The 24,728-nt window shown below is 37.4% G+C and overlaps 2 protein-coding genes across 2 annotated transcripts; one reads left to right on the forward strand and one right to left on the reverse strand.

The window, feature by feature from the left end:
- Window positions 1–5: 5 nt before the first annotated feature.
- Window positions 6–20,258, forward strand: KPNA5 (karyopherin subunit alpha 5). The gene is made up of 14 exons (XM_063151047.1): window positions 6–107; window positions 2,174–2,307; window positions 4,582–4,683; window positions 4,767–4,866; window positions 5,615–5,709; window positions 6,501–6,632; window positions 6,902–6,990; window positions 8,141–8,240; window positions 9,848–10,011; window positions 11,082–11,160; window positions 12,135–12,260; window positions 13,118–13,245; window positions 14,866–15,044; window positions 16,622–20,258. The coding sequence occupies exons 1-14, from the start codon at window positions 104–106 to the stop codon at window positions 16,807–16,809; spliced, it is 1,620 nt and encodes a 539-aa protein (XP_063007117.1). The 5' UTR covers window positions 6–103; the 3' UTR covers window positions 16,810–20,258.
- Window positions 15,123–24,723, reverse strand: FAM162B (family with sequence similarity 162 member B). Its single transcript, XM_063151048.1, has 4 exons — window positions 24,606–24,723; window positions 24,060–24,171; window positions 21,006–21,114; window positions 15,123–20,812 (listed from the first exon to the last, which is right to left on the reverse strand). Exons 1-4 carry the CDS (start codon window positions 24,721–24,723, stop codon window positions 20,714–20,716), a joined length of 438 nt encoding a protein of 145 aa, XP_063007118.1. The 3' UTR covers window positions 15,123–20,713.
- Window positions 24,724–24,728: the final 5 nt, after the last annotated feature.

Here is a 24,728-nt window from a genome sequence, read left to right on the forward strand (position 1 = left end):
GCGGCGTCCGCCATCTTGCTCCGGGGTGTGCTGCCGGTGCGGAGCGCTGCGGAGCGGCGAGCTCGCGTTTGCACGGCGCCGGGCGCCGGGCGTGTCCGCCGCGATGGGTAAGGAGGGAAAGGCGCTGAGAGCCGGCGGGTAGGGGCAGCAGAGGCTGCACCGCTTGGGGGACGGGGTGCCCGGTGCAGGCCGGTCTGCCGCTGGCTCCGGCGGCACTGCCCGCATGGCAGCTCGGTCGGGGCTGGGACGGGGTATCCGCTTCCTCAGGCAGGAGGGCTCTGCCGTCCTCCCCCTTCCCTGCCTTGCTGCTGGTGGAGGGGGCTTTTCGCCCTTTCTGCTGGGGACGGATGAAGAGCGCCTCTCGTCGCTGTGTGTAGCCCGGGCGGGTGTCCGGCCTGTGGGGCTGACAGGTCAGGCGGTCCTGGCGGTCCCGGCCGGGCCGGTGCGAAGCCTGCGGGCAGCGCTCGGCCGGAGAGGGGGCGGAGGGACAGCGAGCCGCCGTGTTTAGTGAGCCCCAGGTAGACAAGAAGGAGGGGGAAAAGAAAAAGTAGTATGATAGCTGTTAGATTATGCACAACAAGTGGGTGCAGTGCAGGATGTGGTGGGTGGAGGGATTCAGTGTTAAAGCGGGTGTAGTTTTGTAGCACAGAAGTGAAGGCTCGCGTGGATCTAGATGCAGACGATGTGAAACCAGGGACTGCCAGTCTTCTTGCCCTTATGATGTCTATATTCAAAGCTTTGTGGTAGGATGGAAGCCATAAATGTCTCAGTTTTTCTTTTTAAAAACAGTTTCGACGGGACGTTCCTTCTAGTTGACCCTCTGTAACTTTTCAGAGAGGTGGTGACTGGGTTACTTCGAACGTGCGTTTCTCTTGTTCAGTCCATTTCTCGGCCCGACAGTTTCACTGGCACAACTAAACTAGCAAGGCTTGAATGATTAAGAAAGGGATGGTGTTCTAGGACTAGATAATCCAGTGGCATTGTTGGGAAAATAAAGTTACATGGCTGTTGTTAGAAATTTGCCTTAGACAGTGGCACACTTAGCCTTGTTGTGCAGAGATGTCAGTAGTTTACTTAGGTTCTTGTGAAGCAGATACGTGGGTGAAACAGGCTGCCGAGTCCTTGCGATGGTGCCTTAATATCAGCCTAAGTCTGCAGTCTATTTCCTCTCATAGCTTGTCCTCTCATCGCTTAGTGGTCCTTGGTATTCATGGTAAACAAAACAAAAAAAAAAAAGCCAAACAAAAACCTCAAAACAAATTGTCTCAGCATGGAAGTTGCCAGTTAATTGTGCATAGCTCAGGAGCTGTATGTAGTTTACATGTTTTCTCCTTGTGGAATTCCAGAGGAGTGATAGTTTGTGTAGAGTGTTGTTTTTAACAGTTGTTTCTCAGATGAAGGCTTCAGTTCTAGCTTTATAAAAAGGCACTGTGCTATTAGCAACCTTTTCCACTCCGTTTGATCGTGCTGGTGACAGAATGGTGAACTATCACTTTTATCTTTCCCCAGCTGATACACCTGAAATGACAGTTAGATTCTAATCTTCTAAATCCATTAAAACAACTGGTAATTGGAGTGAGACAATAATTTTGTTAGTTTAAAATGAAAAAGAGTATGCTTGTCTGTGTGTTACTGACCCTTAAATTACTTTCCTGCACACAGTTTAGAAGGAAAAGCACAGCCCTTAGATCCTGTTATGTTTGTGAGATAGTGAAAGTAAAGAAACAATGCCATAAGGTATTAAATGAAGCAGTAACTGCTGCAGGTTTTCTTCTTGGGTTTGTGTTTATTTGTAATACATTCAATGTCATCTTTATGAGAGGAGGAAGGAATTTTTTTTGCTTGCTTGCTGACAGAATCAAAATTTAGCAGCATAATGTCTTTTTAGCAGCTTTTTGTTTTTCAGTTGGCTTGTAAGATGCATAGTTTCTTTTTACAGTAGCTTATGTCCTATAATGCTGTATCTGCTTTTTGACTTGAGCTGTAGTTTAATCTGCAGTTTGGACATGCCTGTCTAGGCATAGGTTTTCTGTGGTTTCCGCATTAAAGATTTTGTTGATGAACTCGATATTGCAAACAGATGCAGGAATATATAGCGACTGCTGTAGGTATTTTCATTGCACAAGAGATGGCAGGTGTGACCTTTTGGAGTAATTTTGTATTTTTTCAATAGACAACATGGCAAGCCCAGGTAAAGATAACTTCAGAATGAAAAGCTACAAGAATAATGCACTTAATCCCCAAGAAATGCGCAGGAGAAGAGAGGAGGAAGGAATCCAGCTTCGGAAACAGAAAAGAGAAGAGCAGGTAAGCATCCTGGGGAGCTGTTCACTGTTCAGTGCCTGTGAAACTGTATTCAGGGGCCTGAAAGGACTTGAACAGACTCATCCTCTAGAGTGGAATCCAGGAGTGCCAGGTTGAATGTCTGTTTTCTTTGCATTTGTGGGAAGCACTAGGCACAGTTCTCAATAGAATAATAAAAAGATGAATAGAAGCCCTTTTAAGTTACTAGGGCACACAGAAAGAGCTGTGACTTTTAACATCAGTCCATAGTCTAGGTTTATACATGTGAGACTAGACCAGAAGAACACTCATATTTCCAGTAAGAATTTGAAACCTTGCATTCTCTGCAAGAGCTGGGGTCAAATTTGGTGTGTGAAGGGAGAAGATTATTTTCATCTTTGATATCATGCTTCAAATTGCCTAAGAGCTCTTCTACACCAGCTTAATAAAGTGGCTACCAGTTAATGTCTCTGAACTATTATACAAACTTCTGTTCTCATTGAATTTTTAGTGACCAAGTGTGTTGAACATTGTATTGTTTAATAGTTTGTCATAATTCCTCTTCACAGAATGTTTAGTAGTTTCTTGCCAGGAAGGTAAGGAAGGTAGTTTGTTTTTCTGTTTGGTCTAAAGTGGATGACTTTGTCTCCCACAACCTGGAGAGTGTCCCAGGCTCTGGTCTGCAGTCTCCTATGAGGTGGAATGCTTACCCTTCTACTGGGAAAGTGGTGCATGGAAAAAGAATTTCAATTATTTGGGCCAGAGGGGTAAGAGTCAGAAGTGGTGTGGTACTAGAGCACTTATCTCTGAATGGGTAATGCATTGCAGTTCCTGCTGAAAGTTTTGTTTACTCATTTTGTAGTAAATGCTCCCTAGATAAATAATGAAAATAATGGGTGTTTCCTCTCCCATGCTGACTGTTGTAACTGTGAGACTACTGTTATGGTCTGCTTGATCTTAGTTTGTTAGACTGGTGGTTTTCAGCTTTTCCTGACCTGAGAATGAGTATGCAGGGAGATGAGACTCCTTGTGCTCCATAAGAAATTGTGACTGGTAGAAAGACCAAGCAAGTTTATACTTTTCAACCAAGAACTTCTGTGTTCTTTGAGCGTTGAGAAAGAATGGCTATCTTCCAAATGTGCAATATTGTTTCTTGTTCCTTTGGGGGTTTAAATGTAATTAAGCCTCATTTGCACTCAGTATTCTGTAGTTGCTTTGTGTCCAGAATTACACCCAACCCATAATTTCATCAAACAGGGGAGAGAATGCGTTGGTTTAGGTTCCTGTTGAAATAGAGCTGGATGTAAACATGGAGTTGTTCTGCAGTTTTGGACGTGTAGAACCACAGAAGCCTAGGTCTGTAGATGCCTAGAGGGACAGAACGTCAGGATTTATAGGTGGTTTCATTATTATGCTTACAGGTAAAATCTTAGTCAATGGACTGAGAGCCTATAATTTCTTTCTAAAGGTAGAAATGTAAATATTCTTAAATTTGGTGGTTATACTTGTCGTAAGTGTAGTACTGGAATAAAGATAAAAATTTAGGTTTGGTTTCTAGAAGAGAACAGGTCAATGTGAATGTTTTGCTTATATGCCAGAAAATGAAGAGGCACTCATTTAATATATTTTATTAAATACTACAGTGCTGGTATGTATTCTGAGCATAGACAGTGTGTGCAGCTAATTGTAGAGCAATATTTGGACACAGTGAATGTTTAATGTTGCATGGTTCAGAAGTTCACCTTGAAGCTACACTATTTTTTTCTCTTCTATATGAAAATTATCTTTCTAGTTTAATCTTTCCTCAGCTGGGTATAAAATACAGGTGCTGCTTAGTAGTCTTCTGTAGAAGGGTGGAATGCAGTGTGCTGAAACACAAACATTGCCTCTGTGTTGGTGATTTTAGCCTATGGACTAAGGGAGGGGAAAGTAGCTTGTAGAATACTATTTCTTGTTTAAAATGGATGGTAATTATAAGGGATAAAAGACTAAAAGCAAAAAGATCTGTATCTTCTTTTCTTGTGGAAAATATTACGGATCTTTATAACTAGTAAGAATCTATTCTGAATGTCTGTTTTGAAGTGTTGCTGTGCAGTTTCTCAAGATACAGATATGATAGTTTTTCTCCTTTATGTTATCTAAATTTTTGTGTAAAATTTCCCTTGCATGGGTGAATAGGAAGGTGAATAGGTAAAATTCTTTGACTGGTATTGGTGAAAGCATTTCTTGGAGTGTATGTCATCTGTACCCACACTTTGGTTACCCCTAACATCTCCCAAAAATGTCCCCTTTGTTCAGCTGTTTAAACGCAGAAACGTGTCTCTCCCGGGAAATGAAGAATCTATGGTAGAAAGCCCAATTCAGGATCCTGATGTCAGCTCTACTGTTCCTATTCCAGAGGTAAATACTTCAGAGTGTGTTTACAATGTTATCTATTAGTGTGCATAGTACTACACTTTAAGAAATCTTCCTTGCATTTTTAGGAAGAAGTTATTACTGTAGATATGGTACAGATGATTTTTTCAGATGATCCTGATCAGCAACTCACAGCAACTCAGAAATTCAGAAAATTGCTCTCTAAAGGTAGGTAAACATTGCCTTCTGTGTTATTATGAATTATACTTAGAGTCAGTTAATATTTTGTTATGTTTTATTTTGAAATAAATTTTGCAGAAATTTGTAGTTCTATTTATAAACTGCCAGTTCTCTTCTGACCTAATGGCTAAATACAGAAATCTTCGTTATTTCAATGTTAAGTCTTTCAAAGTAAAACACAAGAATGTTTTTGATTAAGGTGTCCAGGACAGTAACTAACTGCACACTAACATACTTAGAATAATTGTTGCAGTGATTCAGCTTCTCCTCCCATTCTCGCCTCATGGGAAAAAAAAAATTACATGGCTGGCAAAGAAGAGTTGTAACTTGTTTTTGTTGGGGCTGTAAAACATGCAGTCTTAAGGTGATGCTGGTATGTTTACAGCATGATGGCTGAGGGTGTGCTTGGTCTTTTTAAAATGGCATCCAGTAGCCATAATTGCTCTTCCACCAACCTGAACTGTTGTTCAGTTTGAAGGAAAAGTGTTTTGTGATGTTACTAACATGCAAATGGTAATAGTATGTGTTACTGTTATTATATGTAACAGGGTGTTTACTACATTGTACCACTTCATAGAGAAGATCCTGCAAGTGAAAAGTTTGTAACTCCTTCTGGAAAGGAAAGGATTGAATGAATTTTCGATGAGATCTACAAATCATATTCATGGTCCTTGTCATACTGAAAAAGGAATTTATTTGGTCTTTTAACACAAATATGTTTATTTTTATTCCCTAGAGCCTAATCCACCTATAGATGAAGTCATTCAAAAACCGGGAGTAGTACAGAGATTTGTGAAATTTCTAGAGAGGAGTGAAAATTACACTCTACAAGTGAGTTCAGCTTGTACTGATTGGGGGTTTTGAATGGGATTAGAAACCCTCCAAAAGAGCTTTGGAAGGCACATGTTGTTTTGTTTGGTGGGGGTTTTGAATAACCAAATATAATTATTTTTCACCACTGAAGCCATATGTTTTCATTATTGCTGCTAAAAATGTGATTTAATTTTGTGAATTTCATAGTAGTCTTTAGGGTCATATATTCAGCTGGACAAAAACTTGGGTGTTGAAACAAAAGGTGTTCAAGAGGATTTACAGAATGGGACATTAAGATTATCAGCAATGATGTGTGAGCAGAATCTGTCTGACTAAGTGTTGAATATATTGTAGTAGTTTTCAGCTAAAATCTTAGGAAAAAATACAGGAACCTGACAGGCTTGTTTGAAATCCTTTTAGAAAATCTTTGAGAAAATATCTAATTAATGGTAGGAGTAACTAGTTCTGTCTGCTCCTCTGTGGGAGTAGCACTTAGGCCTTGTGGACAGTTGTTCTAGAAGAGTTAACTTAGTATTGAATAAATAAAAGTTAATAGTGACTCAAAATCTTTCTTAGTTCTGTAAGCCAAAACCTAAAAATAATGTAGTTAATGAAAGTTCTTACTAAATCGAGATTTTTGTCAATGCCAGGTTTTTTATTGTGTAGAGTACTATAAAAATAACTGCATGTCAATGGAAAGGAAAAAAACTTGGAAAATGAACCTCTGAAACTCTTATGTCAAACTTCGTGTCATGATTTTGAGTTTTACTGTTGAGTGGTTCAACATGATTGTTTGTGTTCCTCAACAGTTTGAAGCAGCTTGGGCTTTGACAAACATAGCATCTGGAACTTTCTTACACACCAAAGTTGTAATTGAAACTGGAGCTGTTCCCATTTTTATTAAGTTGCTTAGTTCAGAACATGAAGATGTACAGGAGCAGGTAACTGTCTTCTTGAGGGGTTTTTCTAACTACTTAAAATTCAGTTATGAATATCTCTTTTGGGGTGTGTGGGATTACAGAGGCTTTGACCCCCATTTGCCTACTAGCTAGTTGATCTGCCTGCAGGAAGATAAAAATTTACTGTCACTATTTTTTCCCATCATGGATTTTTTTTCTGTTCTGTAATATTTGCTGTAAAAAGTATAGAATATTTGTACAAGTTGATTTGCAAGTATGTATAAATTCACTTGGATGCTTTGCTTTTTAAGGCAGTGTGGGCTCTTGGGAACATTGCTGGTGATAATGCAGAATGCAGAGACTTTGTTTTGAACTGTGGAATATTGCCACCTCTCTTAGAGTAAGTATTGTAAACTAATACTATAATATATTGTACGTGTATCGATAAATGAAAACTTCAGCTTAGAATTTACTTGCAAAGAATATAAGTTTTTGTCTAATTTGGGAATCATAACAATATAATAAGAAGCAATTTGATGTTTTGGATTACACGAGCTTCATGCATATGTTTAATTAGTTCATGACTGGAAGCTTTTCTATGTTTTCAAAAGGAGGGAAGTGTTACTTCACAGGTATGAAATTTCTGTATTGTGCCAACTCGGTGTTGTCAGATTTCTGAATGTATGGGGTGCGAGACATAATTTGATTCCCTCTTGTAGGTTTCCATCTGCCTAGGAATGGGCCGTTTTCTCCACTATTGTTCAGTAGTTCCAAGCTCTAGTCTTCCTATTTATCTATTTGCTTGCTGAGATGAGCTGACAGAATAGTTGTTACATGAGCTGTATTCCACAAGATTTATCTTCACTAGGAATATCATTCCAGCATTTACTATGTGCTTACCATTGTATTTTTATCACAGGGAAAAATTTGCACAAGACAAATGTTACTCAGTTTGTTACCACTTAAAGTAATAAAATGAAACATTTGTAAAATAGCTTAAAATAGCAGAGGAGAACATGATTACCTTCACCAAGGGCTTAAAGAATAACATTTTAGACATTTTGTTATATACCTGATTTTTCAGGTGCTGAATCTTTCATGTTCTATTTGGTAAAAACAGAAGTAATGTGTTAATTTTTTTACAAGAACTTTCAAGTTTCAGCTTTTAATGGAAGTATTTTTATTATTATTAATTGCATTTTCTGAATGAAAACATCAAAGTTCATTTCATGCAGGGTTGCATCTCCTAGCTCCTTCTAAAGACCCTCAGAAAGGTTTGGTTGAATGATCTTTCATATAAGCAATTGCTTACTTTATATGCATGTATGTGATTTGGGAATGAGGCCTCCCAAAATTATGCAAAATAATCTCAGGTTCAGTTGATTTTAAGAAAATAGTTGCAGCATGTAAGAGATGAAGATAAATAAATTTAAACCTAGTGATCAATAATAGAATTTCACTTCTTTATGTGATGTTCTTTTGGTAACAATACCCAGAAAATTAACTATTTTTTAATTAGACATTACTTTTTTGCTTGTTGTTTCACACAGATTGTTAACAAATTCGAATCGTCTTACAACAACTAGAAATGCAGTCTGGGCACTCTCAAATCTTTGTAGAGGAAAGAACCCACCTCCAGACTTCAGTAAGGTATAATAAAGTAGTAATTTTGAGAAATCAGAAAGCTAAAGAATATTTATGTTTGTAATATTTTATGAAACAGAATCTTTGAATCTGAATATAGACATACTTTTTATGTTTTTAATGTCATCACACAGTCTTGCCCATCTGTTGTATCTGTGAAAAATCATCTACTTTGGCACTGATCAGCAATAAAATCATATCACTTAGAAAGCTGAGACTGTAATCTGGTGCAAATAGTCATACACTGGTGTGAAGTGATGGACAAATTATACATTCAGCACTAAACCATGTGGGACTGTAATTTCTCCAGAACTGTTGTAGAGAATGTGAGTTATAGTTGAAGCTTCCTCAATTTTTTTTTTTGTTGTTCTATGATTGTGAGTGCATGCTGCATGAATAAAATGTTGAGTTTCCTGCTCTGTCAGATGCAGTTAAATCAGACTATGATGACAGAGAGAGCCTATATGCTCTCCCCTTTTTTTTCTTTTCTCTAGTTATGTGGCTATAAAGACTCTAGAGACTAGTAGGACTTCTAGCTTTTTTTCAGTATGAAATTAATTTCAGTAAGGTTAATGACTTTAAAAAAGATTAACACTGGATAATCTGGTAGAAGAGACTGAGTTTAAATGATCATTAAAGTTAATCTAGAGAGAGTTTTACCTCATGAGTTAGTAATTACTAACTAGTATTTATTGCTACTTGTTAATTCTTAAAAAGATATTAACAAAAAGGGGGGATTTCTTATGTTTAATTGATTACCTCACAATGACTCTGCCTAACCTATATCCTTTACTAGTGTTTTGTTCTGGTAGTGAAAAACCAAGATTTTTTGCTGCCTGAATACAAAACCTCACAGGAAAAGGATGCCCTATAGGCAGCTGTTAATAAGACCAAGTCTTCTGCTTTTTGCCCTTTGCAATAGCAGCAGTTGGACACATAATAGAGACTGAATTTGCATAACGCATGTAGGGTAAAGAATCAAGTTCTACAAAGAATATGAAATTCCCAGGCTGTGCAGCAGACATCTGTCAGGTTCCAAATGGTGCTAAGATGGTCTAGTTCACTCGACTCTGCGTAGAAGTTACAGAGATGAAGGCCAGAGGGTACAGTGGCAGTGAGAACTGAAATGAGACATTGTTTGTTTCACCAGTACAGTGAATGTTGATTGCTGTGTGAGTTACTCTAGGTTGGTTATTACAAATAACTGCCACTACTTCTGCAAAGCCAGCAAAAAAAAAAAAAAAAAAAAAAAAAAAAAAAAAAAAAACCCCAGCAACCCAAACTTTTATTACTTAGAGATTCTGCTCCCTGAATGATTAAAAAGCATCAGCAATTCCTGTAAAAGCAGATGATTTTTTATTTAAGCGGAACAATTATTTACTTAATACAGTACCTCTCAATAAATAGGCTGTGATTCAGAATTTATCCAATTTGCTGGTTTGAATTGGATATCTGGTTTAATTAGAAAGTGTTCCACTTGGGTCCTCATTCATTAATGACCTTGTGTACCTGAGCAGCAAATGGTTTTGCACATTTATGCCTTTGCAGAGTGTTCTCTGAAACTTGAAAAGTATGGAACACCTAATTTTATGCAATATTTTTCTTTAACCTAGGTTGCTCCTTGCTTAAATGTTTTGTCAAGACTGTTGTTTAGCAGTGACCCGGATGTATTAGCAGATGCTTGCTGGGCCCTCTCTTACCTTTCAGATGGTCCCAATGATAAAATTCAGGCTGTTATTGATTCTGGAGTGTGTCGAAGATTGGTAGAGCTGCTTATGTAAGTCTTCTTCTCACCAAATAAATGTCTTATAGTACTGTTAATGTTAAAATTAAGCTGTGTTTTCTCACCTGATGTCTTAATTTACTTTTATGGAAAGTGATGAACATGAATCCAGTCTGAAATCTTTTAAGCTGCTTGCTAGCTTGCTTGGCTCCTGCAATTATTCCTGACATTGACAGTGAAAAAAGTTTTCTCCAAAGTATTTCCTTATATTCCTTAAAATTTAATGTGGGAATTCATATACATGAAGGAATAGAAGGGCAAAGACTGAAGACCAATGTTGAATTGTAAATTAATTTATCTTTTTTTTTATATTTATTTCACTGTTGTACTTTCCTTTCTATGATGTATAATTGCTTTACAGACAGTTCTTGGACTCAGTGAAGTCCAGAGGCTGGCTGGAGCCATTTTTAAACTGTTCCAGTATATTTGGGTTATGGTTCATTATTTTCCTGGAAAGGGAGACTAAATCCCTGTGTTCACATGGGACTGCAGAGTAGGTCTGGGATAGTAGTTCCCAGCACAGACAGCTCAGCACACTTCCCCGTGAAAAGCTCGCTTTAGTAGCTGTCAGTACAGGGAAGATTGCTTTCTCTTCCATAGAAGCTCTAAGACAACTGTGTCATTTCCTTCCCCCACACATCAGGCAGCTGAATATGGACTTCATGTGCTGGCTTCTAGGATTATTGACTCACAAAAGGGGTAATTTTGCTTACAAAATACAGTAAACTTCAGTATACACCTCATAACATGCCCTCTGTTTCTGTACCTATTGAACGACACACGTTCCAGTATCGTATTTAATAATACTTGAGCTGGGTGAAATGGATCTGCTGAGCAGATTGCTCTAAGTTGTGTTGTTCCATAGAGGTGCTCAGTCTTTGAATCAGCAATTCAGTTGTGGGGTTGTAGTAGTCAAATTTGGCTAAACAGGGAAAGTGCAATTAGTAATACAGTGTTTTTGATAACTAAATACTTAGCATCTGAAGTAAACCCTTGTTTGCTGAAAATGCAAAATTATTGTTTTAACACTTGGTAATATCAAGCAATATAATATTTGTCTCCAGGCATAATGATTACAAGGTGGTATCCCCTGCATTAAGAGCAGTTGGAAATATTGTTACTGGGGATGATATCCAAACACAGGTAAGACTAGTTGATTTAAGAAAAGTTATTTGGCAAGACAGAATTTTGTGAAAACTTTAACAAAATACATGTCCAGTACAGGTATCTGCATATGTCACTGAAAGAGGCTTTCTAGAAATCTTTGTTGTTGATTTGATAGTTTAAGCTCCTGTTTTAAGCATCAAGTTAATACAAGAATGAACTTCTCTCTTTTTTTTTTTTTTTTTTTTTTTTTTTTTACAGCATTGTGTATAAAGGATTGCCTAGTTTCTGTATGGTACTTTGACTGTTGCATTTTTTGGATTTTTCCCCTTCCTTTCAGGGGGTTCAGTTACTTATTATGGTTCCCCTTTTTCAAGTCTTAAAGCAATCAAGGTTTTCACTTCTAAGCTGTGCTTATACTTAATTTGTCCATGAATTTGTGTGTGATAGTATTACTGATGTAATTTATTCTAAAGATCTATTTTATTAATTTTAGACAATGGCATTGATTTTGAAGTAATGAAGGAAATAGGAATACAGGTCCTACTTTAAAAATAATTGTCTCTAAAAGGCTGGCAGTACTAGTGTAAACAGACCATAAGGAAAAATGTAACCTGCATGATTTGTGAGCCCTAGAGAAAAGGATTTTGCTAAGTAATTAAATGAAAAACCTTATCTCTTAAAAAATTAACAAATAGCTATACAAATTAGATGTGCATTTGTCAGTCATTTTGACTTATTTATATTTTAGCCTTAAGCAGCCTTACTTAGTTTTGCTATTGTCAGTCTTTGGGTCTGAATTTAATTGAAGGCAGATTCTTTCCAATTGCTGGGTTGTCTGCTCACACACTACAGCATTGAACACTAATTTTGCAGGATATGGCACTTTGTATAATATAAATGTGTTGCAAGGTCTTTTGAAGTCCTCCGTAAAATGTTTTTATATTTATATATGTATATTGCACAAGGCTATATATAGTACAACCCGGTTTTCAATTTTTAAATTATTTTAGGTGATTCTAAACTGCTCTGCATTACCGTGTCTCTTGCACTTGCTTAGTAGTCCCAAGGAATCTATCAGAAAAGAAGCATGCTGGACTGTTTCTAATATAACTGCAGGAAACAGAGCTCAGATTCAGGTAAAGCCTGGGAATTTGTTACTTGGTTGGTTTTGTTTTTATTTTACTACTTGATTTTCCTGCACAAGATGTAAATGGATAGTGCACTGACTCTGTATTATTTGTTTTAGTCCTAACTGTCTATAATTTTACCTAACCTAAATGGTTTCTTCTAAACTTTGAGATATTTTTTTAAATAGAAATAGCTGTCACAATTTCTACTACAAATTTGTCCAGTGAAAAGTGAATTAGTTTATAAATGGTGAATATTTTGCTTGGATAGAAGCCTGACATGATGTCACCAGCACTGAATTGTATTGTTGTGGAAACTACTGCATCCTGAGTATTGTTCCAGGTGACTGGAGCTATCTGACAGAAGGTTCTGATCAATAAAAATGAGAATCCTGAATCAGAATACGTATTCCAAAATTATTTTTTCCCCTTCTTCTTCAATCAGAAATGAAAATGTTACTTCCTGATGTAACTTAAAACATGTAATAAAATCTCCAATTACAGACATAGTCTCTCAATGCAGTACACAGGACCTCAGTAAAATGGAAAATTTTGTTCTGAGGCTTGATCTTCAGTTCAAAAACTCAGGATGCATTGTATGATTTTAAAATGGGCCAATCCAGTAAGCTGGGCTCTGCCCACCAGAAACAGAGAAATAAAAAACCCAAGGTTTTCTGATGGCCACTGCTGTGCAATGTTGGAATAGTTCTGAACTTCACTTTAGCAATTATAGTTTGTATGGCATCATCTAAACAAAATAATCTTTGCTTTAATGTCAGCAGGCATCACTAATTCTTGTACTTGAGGCTATAAGTGTTCTGAAATCTTTATTAATGGTTGTAAAATGTTACAATTTCATCTCTTAGGCTGTTATAGATGCAAATATTTTTCCAATATTGATTGAAATTCTCCAAAAAGCTGAATTTCGCACCAGAAAAGAGGCAGCGTGGGCCATAACTAACGCAACGTCTGGAGGAACCCCTGAACAGATCAGGTGAGTTTGTGTGTGTTACTGTTTTTTCTGCTTAAGGATCTATAGGGCATATGGATTTCTGCATTTGAATCTTGACAATCATCGCAACAAAATCGTAAACATAGCCTCATTTCCTTGAAACTCCAACTTGAAAATGTAGAAATTCAGAAAAATCGAAGTATGCAACAAACTTCATAATTAATACTACTTTTTTTCAGGAGTGTTGCACCTAAGGGTGCAACAGGCTTATCTTCTACAGCTGTTATTACATTGTCAAACACAATTGGAATAGCTAATGAACAGTTTCAGTGTTTGAAAATGGAAAACTGGGGGGGTTCTTTAGAAAACTTGTGCAGTGGGATTGTATATTTGGGGACAGACTTCAGGGATTTTAGTAGTTTCTTCATGTATTTTAATTTCACTATCACCATTATTTTAAAGCAGTTATCTAAACGTGCTCAGAACTGAGTTTGATTAAACTTTTATTGTCAGTAGCTATTTATGTGCTGCAAACTTAGAATAAAATACTCTCTGGTTTCTCTGAATACTGTAGAATAATGATCACTTTGAATCAGTAGCTGATAATTTGATTTAAAAGTTACTGTATTATATGAAAGCCAGAACTGAAAGTGATGTGACAACTTTTCCAGCATATTTGGGACATCTGTTGCAAGGAGTATGTTCTTATTTATAATGTAACTAATTCTGATTTTCTTTTAACCACTAAGTGTTATCAGAGGGATAACTGGGATAACAAAGTGTCTTGTTTTTTTGAATCTCTTTTAATTTCTTGTTACATTTGCTTATAATGTAACATTTCAAAATCTAACGTTTTAAAAATAAATTTTAATTCAGGATCTGCAAATGGTAGATATGCATATAATACCATAGCAATGGCTCTTCATCAAAAATGCATTTATATTAGTAGTGTCATGAAGTTTTAGTCCTCCTAATTTCTCAGGATACTACTGCCTAACTGCAGGACAGTTTTAAACCTCTGGATTAAACTGTATTTAGGCAAACATTGCTGTCATCATTTTACTTACATGCTAGAGAAGCAGGGACACAGGTTATGACTTGTGAAAGTTCATACACAATTTTTTTTCAAAATTGTGAAAAGGAGTGGGATACTCAGAATCCAAATATTTTTGTCTTTGTATTTACAGTTTTATCCTTGTCTTTATAGTAGGTGATGCCAAAATCTTAATGGATTGCTAGTGTGGTCTGTGTTAGCACAGAACAATGCCCAGTGTTCTTACATGTATCTAATGTGTTTACCTGATATTTTTAGCACTAGAAAATTTCAACTGCCTGAGAAAAGAAATTCATTTTAAGTTTTATTCTTTTATATTAAATTAAACCCACCTGAAGATTGTAGTAAAAAGAATTTTAAAAGAGTACAGATTTCACACTTCGATTAGGAATACACACATTCATGTTGTTTTATTAAGATAAGTTGTAATATTTATTTCATTTTGGGCTAAGTTTCTCTTTGTATTCTTGCATGTTTTAGAAATTCTGTTGTTTCAGCCACTTTTTTCAGCAAAAGTAAGTGTTTATAGCAGTAGACTGGTATGTCAGAATAGATGTTCTGGATTATCAGTTCTTTTCCCCTTCCTCTGTTTCGTTTCTGTTATAAAGGTATTTGGTAGCACTAGGTTGTACCAAGCCTCTTTGTGACCTCCTGACTGTGATGGATTCAAAAATAGTACAGGTGGCTTTAAATGGACTTGAAAATATTCTGCGTCTTGGAGAGCAAGAGTCAAAGCAAAATGGAATCGGCGTTAATCCTTACTGTGCCCTCATAGAGGAAGCCTATGGTAAGAACACACTTCTTGTAAAACTGCATACCTGAACTTCCTTATTCCAGGCTGTAAAAACAAGACCACTGTGAGTCATTTTGAAATTTGCAGGTAAGTTTTAATACAAGAATTACTCCAAGCAGAAGTAGACATAAAATATCACAAAGTAAGTAATGTTACATTTAGGGGAAAGCAGTTAAATGCAGAAAACATCTGGGTGTTTGTCTGCAGACAGTGGAAATGTCCCTCTAGAGAAACATTCTCAGAAGGGTTTAACACAGGTGTCCCAGTCTATTGGAACCATGCTTTGCATACATTTATCACCCATTCCTAAATACAGTTTTTGATACATAGTCCTGTTTGCTACAGTTTCATTACCAGCAGGGATGTAAGATCAGGGTTTATTTAATTGATACTAAAGTTGGATTACTTTTTAATATAGTAAATATAGTAACAGCAAAATCAACTTCAGGTCATAAAACAAAATAAGTTTTTACTTTTGCAAGTATTTTGTGTAGTCTCTTATACAAGTTCTTGAATTAAACCTCTATATAAAGGCATTCTAATTCGTGGAATCTCATGACTGGATTCTTTCACAATTGGCCTATAATGAAACTGGCATTCTTTTTGGAGAATTGCCTTTTTTGTAGCTCTGACAAAACAAAATTGTATTTCAGACATTTGTATTTCAGAAACTGCTAGTAACTAATAGAACTGTAGTCCTACTTGACCACATTGCATCTGATTAGGTGGTACTAACTTTACAGTAAAGTTGTCTTTACATCTGAATTCCCTGTTACTGAGTTCACTTTTTTAAATCAAATGCATGCTTGAAGAACTTAACAATTAAATGTATAAGAGGAGTAAGTACTGAAGACTTTAATGGAATTTATTGTATTACAGATTTTCTGTCCATTCATAATTTTAAGTATTGACTCTCTAGGCTCTCTTCTTTTCTTTAGCACTTAAGCATAGGCTGCTGAAGCTGTAGAGTATAAGTTCAAGTAAGGAAATCAGCTGATTATATCACCATCATTGCTTTGGCCTCTGCAGTCACTAGAAGGGTTCATTTGAGCTCTTTCTAATCCAACCTAAGTGGAAACTACATTACCTTAAAAACCCAAACAGAAATTTTATATTAATCTAACTAACTGCCTAAGCACTAGCACTTAACCTCTAGTCCTTTGGCTGAATTATGTCCTCTACTTGCAAAATTATAAGCTTTCCAAAAGGTGGTATCTTTAAATCTTACAATTAATTCAAAAAAAGATACCAGACTGTGCCTAGTGTTTGCTCCATGAGTGGAGATAGAATTTAGAGTTGGGGGAGACTTAAAAGTAGAAGAAGAGAAATTGGGATATTTGTTTAATTGAAATGCTTCTAGCTTAGTTTTAAAATGAGTTTGGACAGCAGAAAATGAAGACTAGAAATACATCGGTTAGGAAATTAAGAACCAGTGATATCAAATTAATTGAGGTGACTTGGGATTGCATCTTTTGTTTTAAGAAGTACTGTTATACTATAAGCTTTTTCCATTTGAATTTATCATTCATTTAAGCAACTATATTTTTGAAAATTTTCTATTTTGAATTTAGGACTTGATAAAATCGAATTTCTTCAGAGGCATGAAAACCAAGAGATCTACCAAAAGGCTTTTGAACTCATAGAACATTATTTTGGTGTCGAAGAAGAGGACTCTAGTATTGCACCTCAGGTGGATGAAAGTCAGCAGCAGTTTGTGTTTCAACAGCAGGAGGCTCCAATGGAGGGGTTTCAGCTCTAAACTACTGAAGTGAATATAAGCATAAAATTTAAACACTTGTATGGTTTGGGTTTTTTTTTCTCAGAGGTCTTTTCTTTATGGCCAAAGTTAGAGGAAAAGCAGAATATGTTTTACAGAAATAGATGAAGAAACAGCTCATGCACTTTTATATATTGTGTTAGAGACAACTGTTCTCTGTTTTGTATTTGTTTTCTTCATTATCTCTTATGTACAGAAAAAAAACTGTGAGTAATCATGTCTAAGAGCATTAAATGTGATTTAACAAGAACTGTGTAGGTAAGACTTGGTAGGATTTTAGGTAGTAGTTCTGATTTTTTCATGTAGTCTCAAACTTCATATCAGCAATACAGTTACTGACAGTTGAATTTTTGGCAGTAGGCTTGACTTGCCCAGTTTCTATCAAATCTACCTCTTGTATTGAAGCAGAAACATTGCTTCAGAACTAAGGCATGAAATAAAGATGAGCTTGTAAGAAGCTGAATTGGAATGTGAAAAATATTTATTTAAATTGTGAAACTTTTATGCATTACTTACTTTACAACGCACTGTTGGAATTTATTTATAAAATGTATTTAAAGACATAATAGATATACATATATAATACTAATTACCTAATATAATATTGAATATATGAAAAAGTACTTTCTGAGTTACGTGGGAAGAGGACTATTTCAGAGATTTTCAAATTGGAATCAGCAGAGACCTTGCTGGTATTAGATGTTGGCTCTGTAGTGAAAGCTGCTAAATGGCATTACAAGTCAGCCACAACTGCAGTACTTTGCAGTGGAAGCAGTTACCACAAGAAAGCTGCAATTAGGACTGACAGAAGTGCACCAATCACCAAGCTGATGTTTTAGAGCTGTCTTCTGTCAAGATGTGGTAACACCACTTTAGTTTGAGAAACATTGCAATGTTTGCCTTTTAGTACAATAGCTTCTTAAAAGTTTAGACAGTAGGTGTTGTTTTTTGACCAAGTATGCTACTGCCACTTGAATTGTTCCTTAGGTTAATGAATTTGGTTTGCTTTTGGTAAGACAATGGAAATACTGCGGTGAAAAATGAATAGTGAATCACACCAGTTGAAGGAAAAGTTTGTTGTACTGTAAATAGCATTAAGTATTTGGACACCAAAACTAACTAGAAGTTACTGTCATTAAATATTTAGGTTCTACAATATACAGTGTTTGCTGTTAAACACTAAAAGATACAGAATTCTAATATTTACGTTAACAGTTTTGAGTACAGAAAAATGTATGCTCTACTTTGACTTGCATATTGGTAGTGTTTCTGGTGTACTAGTAGTATATCTCATTTGGAGCAATTAATACTTTGGGTTAACTCTGAAGTATTGCTATTTTTTATTACCTGTAATTAATGTATTAACATCAAACTCCTGGGTTAAGTGAAATCTGTGACATATGAGAGCATTTCATGCTTCATAAAAGGCTGCAATTCTAACTTCAAGTCACTTACCCATGGCACTGTGCTTGTCACTAAATAATATTTTAATGCACTGAAAAATACAGGTTAAAGGTGGTATCATTTACAGTACCATTTTATATTTAGAATTTTTTTTACATGCAAGTTAAGATTCTAAGATGTTTCACTTTGATGTTACAGCAATATATTCTATATTGTAATTGAATGTGGGACTTGAAGTGGATTTTCTAAATGAATGGTCAGTTTTGACTAAGATATAAATGGGAGGGAAGCAACCTCCCTTTGAGGTCTTTTTAGTGGAAGATAGAAGTGTAAGAAGTGTATATAGGAGTGCTGTTACTTTATGAACTCTGAATAATGAGATATTTTAGCAAATGACACTTTAAAGCTAGATTTGTACAGCATACAACAGTTTTGAATAGTGTGATAATATTGAGTACAGCTGCCAAATTTTCATATAATGTTAGGTGATTGTACTTACACCCTTTTTACTCTCATAGTTTTAGGTTTTCATACACCAACCCTCATTCTTTCTCATGATCTCCCAACTGCACATCTATCACAGAACAGGGTAACAATCATGGAAATCTACCAAGGTTACTAGCAAATGCTGAATTTCAGTGTTCTAGTCTAAGAGAAATATTCAGGTAACAGGGTATTCCTTTGTTTCTAAGAACCTTGTTTTGATAACAACCAGCTGTGCCTGCTTTTTATTTGGAGAACCCTGTAAAACTACATTTATAAATCTCTCTTATTTAAACCAAATCTCAACTATGAAAATCTTAATTGAAAGACTTGAAAATTAAGCAAAGAGGGGAGATTTAAAGTGTTACATTTGTTTTGAAAGAATGTTTTCAGTTGTGTGGATATATATTCTATCTTGTGGACGGTTAGTGACTGCACTTTACACATTTAGACAAACTATATTTCATGCCTCTGATAGATTTAAATGGAATAGTTTGAAAGGGGACTAAAATTGATGGACTTAGGATGATGAAAATCTTTATTTAAACTCAACATTTGGTTTACCCTGATATTGTTAAAAAATAATAATGAAAATTGTTTAAAGGATGGTCTGTCCTATTTCATCGCTGGGTTTATATCATGCTTTGTTAGAAGCACATAAATGAACAAAATAAAACCAGAGATTATGACTTAAGGTCAGCTCTGGTGTACTCATTTGCAGGTAGGGGCATGATTATGATGATACCTAAAGAAATTAAACTAGTATGGAGAGGGAAACAAAACTGTGATATGAAAATCTCTAAGTTTGGCATTTTATATGCAATCTGAAGTGCCCCATCAGTTACAAAGTCTTTTTAAAAATACAGGGGTTTGGGTTTAATTAAAAGGGTACCATTTGTTCTGCTTAAATGTGAATACTAACTAGCTAATCTATGCAATTATGCAGAGCATAAGATTTTTTTTATTAGTTCCCTACTCTTGTTACACTGAATCATATCTAATTTTTTCATCATTGCACTTTCGTCTGAGGATTGGTTCATACAGCTTTTTAATTTTCTAGTATTTGCTTTACACACTGTTCATAGCAGCAATCAGAAAATAGTAATAATGTTGGAACAGAAATGTTTGCTGTAGAACAAGTTTGCAACTGGAAACTATTTATTGTTGGGCCTGTCTTTAAAAAAATAGTAAAGATGCACTATTGTCTTTCCTCCATGGTTAATCTCAGTAGGTTTGAATTTATTAAATTGTACAGCTGAGGATTTTTGTTATAAGTCTGCAAATTGATATGTGGACTTAAACTGTGACCTCAAGATTTCACTGAAATCTGGAATGAGAAATTCTAGATACTTATGGCACAATGTCTTACATATATAATGTCAGAAATCTAAATTACCTGTATTAACTTCAGACAGTAATAGTGCATCTTTAAGTCCAGGCCAAAGGCCCACTACTGTAACAGAACACATATAAGTAGTATGCAATATTATGGAATGTTAAATCTCCAAATACCATACAGAAACCAATAAAACCTATTTTACAGATGTTTACTGTATTTATTTAGTGATTTCAGTAAGTGTTGCTTCTTAAAGCTAAAAAATGCAAATACCATTTTGAATACAGCATTGATGCCAATGAGTTCCAAGTGGCAATTTGTGCACTGAAAAACTGCGACAGAAAACTTCTTGGGTGTAAATATTTTGTGGTTATTTAACCAAAGGTATCTGACATTCTTAGGAAACTACCTCATCCCCTTTAAAACTAATTACTGCTTTTAATCATATGCAAAGCATTCTAAATATTTTTAATTATATGCAACAAATATCCTGAATATCTTCCTAATGAAAGAGCCATTCGCTTTCTTTTTGTGATGCTGTAGCTGCCCTTACTGGCTCTAGGGTGTGCATACTACAGTTGTCCATTTAGGGGTAAAACTCACTAATAGCTCTCAGCAGCAGTTAATTTTGCTCTTCCAAGGACATTCAGATTTCAGACGAAGTTACTTGGTCTTCGCCTCCGCGGCCAGCGCAGCCTCCTCCCGCCACTTGGCCTTCTTTGCCAGGTTCAGGCTCGTTAAGGACTCATGGCGTGCGGCAGCCTGAGGAGGTAACAGCGTAGAAATAAGGGTGCACCCAGGGAAAGCTGCCCAGCCTCAGGAATGGGCAACAGCCACTTAGAGTGCTGGGGGTGGCAGAGACTACATTAGCTAAAGCTTGAGCAGCTCTCAGCTCCTGCTCTTGGTTTTCACAGAATTCCATTATTTTAAAGTACGCTACATGGTCATACCTCACCTTCTTAGCCGAGGCAATCACCGCAAAGCAGGCAATAATTGAGAGCCCAATCATGATGTAACAGGCTTTCACTCGGGCTTTGTTTCTTGCCTTGTCTAGCATCTCTGGCCTGCAATTAAAGTAGTTGAATTGAGTAATTAAAAAAGGCAAAGTATCTCTTCAAAGCATTGCAGACATAGCATCACAATTAAAAAAATATAGAATTAGCTTCTGAAACAAGCATCTTCAGCTTGCTGCGGTTAGTTATGTATCAGCCATTTTTTGATCCTAATCCGTTTCCCATGGCAAAGCAACATTTAGTGGTTTTAGACTGTTTTTGGGGTTTTTTAAGCTGGGAAAAAATTGCTCAGGCAATAAATGTTTGCTTTTAATGCTTGGGATAAATACACCAGAAATCACACCCTAAACTCTATAAACATAGTGAAAATTGAGTGGGGTTATCTGTTTAAAGCAGATGGGAGTTTACCATGTATATGTGGTGTTGGATGGAGTAAAAGTAAGTTCGCTTTATTCAAAGTTAACTTTAGAAATCAATTACTGCTATATCTAACCTGTTCAGATGGTGTTCTGTAGGCTAAGGACTTTACATCCTTGGATTGTTGATTAAAGCAGCGTTTGTACTACAAGTTAAAGGTTTTAGTTCTTTATTAAAGCAGCAGCTTGACAGAAAGTGGGCAGCTGATGTCAGCCACCTCGGTATTTCAGGAATGCACACCTAAACAAGAACAATCTACAGGATTGTTTTTTCTGGTCATCAAAGGCAAAAATAGTGGAAACTGCTGTCCTCTGTTTGGCAGTAGTCAGTGCAAAGGAGGCATTTTACATCCCAGCAATCTGCTTTGGTACAGCTCCCATTTCCACCCTCCTCTCTTCTGAGCCAGCAGGGTGACCCTGGGGAACCAGCAGTAGAGGAAATCATGAAAATTGTCCCAAAACTTTCAGCTAATTTTTCCAAGTCAAACATTATACTTTAGAGTACAGTTTTTAAGATATTCATAATAATACTGGCTGTGCACCATTTTCCTTTCATAATTTGTCATGGGAATACTTTATATATAGATAGATAGATATATTTGTAAGATATAAGTACATGTTTTATACGTATGTATAAACCCAGAACTATGTGTGTAAAAAGAATAGTTGCATAAAGAATTGATTTTGTATTCTAAGTAAACATGTTGTAATGCTCTCTTTCCTTCAAAAAATCTTTAGATTTACTTTAAAGAGTAACATGGGGCAGAGCTGGGGATTTGACAGTGCCTGTGAGAGCCTGGAGCAAGGCTGGGTGCTGCAGTGCTGTGCTCTAAGGTTCGGTGTGGTGGAAGAGGACGGGTCCCATGGGTGGCAGTGCTGTACCAGCCCCTCCTTGCCCGTGCACACCCGAGGGGCACGTTGAGCACACTCTGTTTCTTGCAGGTGACTAACAATGCCTGCAGTTCTAAGGAGCTGCTTCTGGTTTGTACAATGATAAAAATCATCTTCTAAACAAACTGCACATCAGACTGGCACGTAGGATCGTTAATCCAATAATCCATTTGTGGCAACAAAAGCAAAACCGTAAATGTTATTAGTCTGATGTATTAGCCTAATTATATTTCACAGTGCACTAATTGAAACTCCTCTGAGGCAGATTTTCACTTTCTCCTTGCTTTCTGCATCTGCTTTAAGGAAAACAGACAATGTTCTTCCCTAATTGCATATTAGGGTCTTTGCTATTCAGTCCTTAATCGAGACTCCAGGCAAACCTCTGCTGAAGTGAGCAACAGCTGGGGCTTTAAAAAAAATCCCAAAGAAACCACAACAGCCTTGAAAAAAGCCTGCAGATTTGTTTCATTGTACAAACAATCTTCAGCAGTTAGGTTGTGTTCACACCTTGAAATTCTTCGTTTGACGAGTTAAAACAGTGCCACAGTTGAGCCTCAATTACTAACAATCAACTACTTCTAGTATATTACTATTTACAGTATTGTATAGTGTAGTATAGTCTTACAGTTCTAAAAATACTTTGCACAGTGGTAACACTCACCTGCCAGGCCAGAAAGGAGTGATTTTTGTGCATGTGTCTGTATGACTGACAAATGCCATGTCTTTATAAACATCTCCTGACAATTTGAATAGCGTTTACAGCTCCTGAGACATGTCTGAACCTTCCTCTAGAGGAAGATGGTGAAACTAACTGCACAAGATAGGCTAAACTGTCCAGAAAGCCACTGTCCAACTCAGCAAACTCCAGTGAAACTGTCAGGAACCAGCAAGAATAGTCAGAGGATGTACCTGTTGCTTTACACAGCTCTGCACACTGTTTATTCTCCACGTATCACCCAAGGCACGGACATACTGTGATGATAAAAAGTAGCATCCTGGAGGGATGTCTAACATGCTAACATCCTCTGAAAAGGGAGCCTTAAACATTAGAGGGGTTTCAGGTGTTTAGTGCCTGACTCCCTTAGGGGTTGCTAATTTTCAGCAAGTCAGAGAACTGTAGAGTCTGTGTGGTTTGGGTGGGAAGGGACCTTCATCAATTAGGATCACCTAGTCCAGTGGGTCAGCAAGAATAGGAGACTGAGGCCATGTCAAGTGCTCAGTTTTCCTTGATGAGGGCTTCTTCTCTCATTACCTCCTTCCCTATTTTTCCTCAAATTCTATAATAAAAAATTATTTATTGTATGTAGTCATTCAGTGACAGCTCCCTTAGAACAGTTGATGCGAAATATAAACAAAAATATTGTTTACCAATAACATCCTTCTCTGATTGCACATTAGGACTAAGCAAAACAAACAAGCCAGTACATAAATGTAACCAAGGCTGTCTACTCAGATGGATCCATTCTTAATCCCAGGCTCTAGGGACTCTAGCAAGGAACATTTTCTCATCTTAACCTCTAACCAGGACAGGAAATTCTCTTGCCCTCTAATTTGTTTCCAAGTCTCAGTGTTGTAAAACCAATCGTTTTAAGCTCTGTGGAAAAGCCCTAAATTTTCCACAGAATCAGGATCACAGCACTGCTTTCCCCTCAGCTCCATGTTACCCTTGGACAAGGCCAGCACACTTACGGGATCCTCTGAGGAATCTCTTCTTCTGTCTTGAAACGTCCAGTCCAGAGGAGGATTTTCTTGTCAAACTTCGAAGGTTTGCAACTTGCAACCACCCTGTGAGCCTGCTCAGCTTAAAGAGTAAGAAAAAAACCCCCACTTTGTAAACCGTGCACTAGGAGAGAATTGTGACTGACAGTAAGGTGTAGAAGGGAAAAACCCTACCCATTTTGGTTGTTGGAAGAGTAATTTAGGGATTAGATCTCCGCGTTTCGGCTACGCAGAGTCACCTCCGCGCCGTCTCTAGAATATCCCCGCACGCAGCGAGTATTTCTGCGGGTCTGATTCGGCCTCCCCTCCGCCCGCAGCTGTGGCCACCCAAACGAGCAGGAGAGCGCTCGGGACTACCCGAGCTGTGCCGCCACCATAGGGCCGCCCCACCGGGCAGCACAGCCCTGCTCCCTCCCGGTCCCGGTCCCGGTCCCGGTCCCGAGCCGCCCGCCCGCGCATCTCCCCGTCAGCCCCGGGACGCAGCCTCTTCCCCCGGCCCGGCGGGCAGCCCCTTACCGCGGGTGGTGCCCGGGCTCCGGGCGGGATCCCCGGCGGCCGCGGCTCTCCTCGGCGCGGGCGGACGGAGCGGCGCGGCGGACAGCAGCCGCCCGGGGCGGAGGCGCGCCGGCAGCATGGCCA

This window comes from Melospiza melodia, chromosome 3 (assembly GCF_035770615.1).
Source record: "Melospiza melodia melodia isolate bMelMel2 chromosome 3, bMelMel2.pri, whole genome shotgun sequence".
Taxonomy (NCBI): domain Eukaryota; kingdom Metazoa; phylum Chordata; class Aves; order Passeriformes; family Passerellidae; genus Melospiza; species Melospiza melodia.

What these genes read in the sequence shown, in the direction of transcription:
- FAM162B (XM_063151048.1), bottom strand. Translation starts at nt 24,723, where the DNA reads ATGCTGCCGGCGCGCCTCCGCCCCGGGCGGCTGCTGTCCGCCGCGCCG. An exon ending in GAGCCCGGGCACCACCCGCG is followed by an intron (nt 24,172 to 24,605) that starts GTAAGGGGCTGC and finishes TTACTCTTTAAG; the next exon opens with CTGAGCAGGCTCACAGGGTG. An exon ending in TGATTGCCTCGGCTAAGAAG is followed by an intron (nt 20,813 to 21,005) that starts GTGAGGTATGAC and finishes TTACCTCCTCAG; the next exon opens with GCTGCCGCACGCCATGAGTC.
- KPNA5 (XM_063151047.1), top strand. An exon ending in AGATTGGTAGAGCTGCTTAT is followed by an intron (nt 10,012 to 11,081) that starts GTAAGTCTTCTT and finishes ATTTGTCTCCAG; the next exon opens with GCATAATGATTACAAGGTGG. An exon ending in GGAACCCCTGAACAGATCAG is followed by an intron (nt 13,246 to 14,865) that starts GTGAGTTTGTGT and finishes TCTGTTATAAAG; the next exon opens with GTATTTGGTAGCACTAGGTT.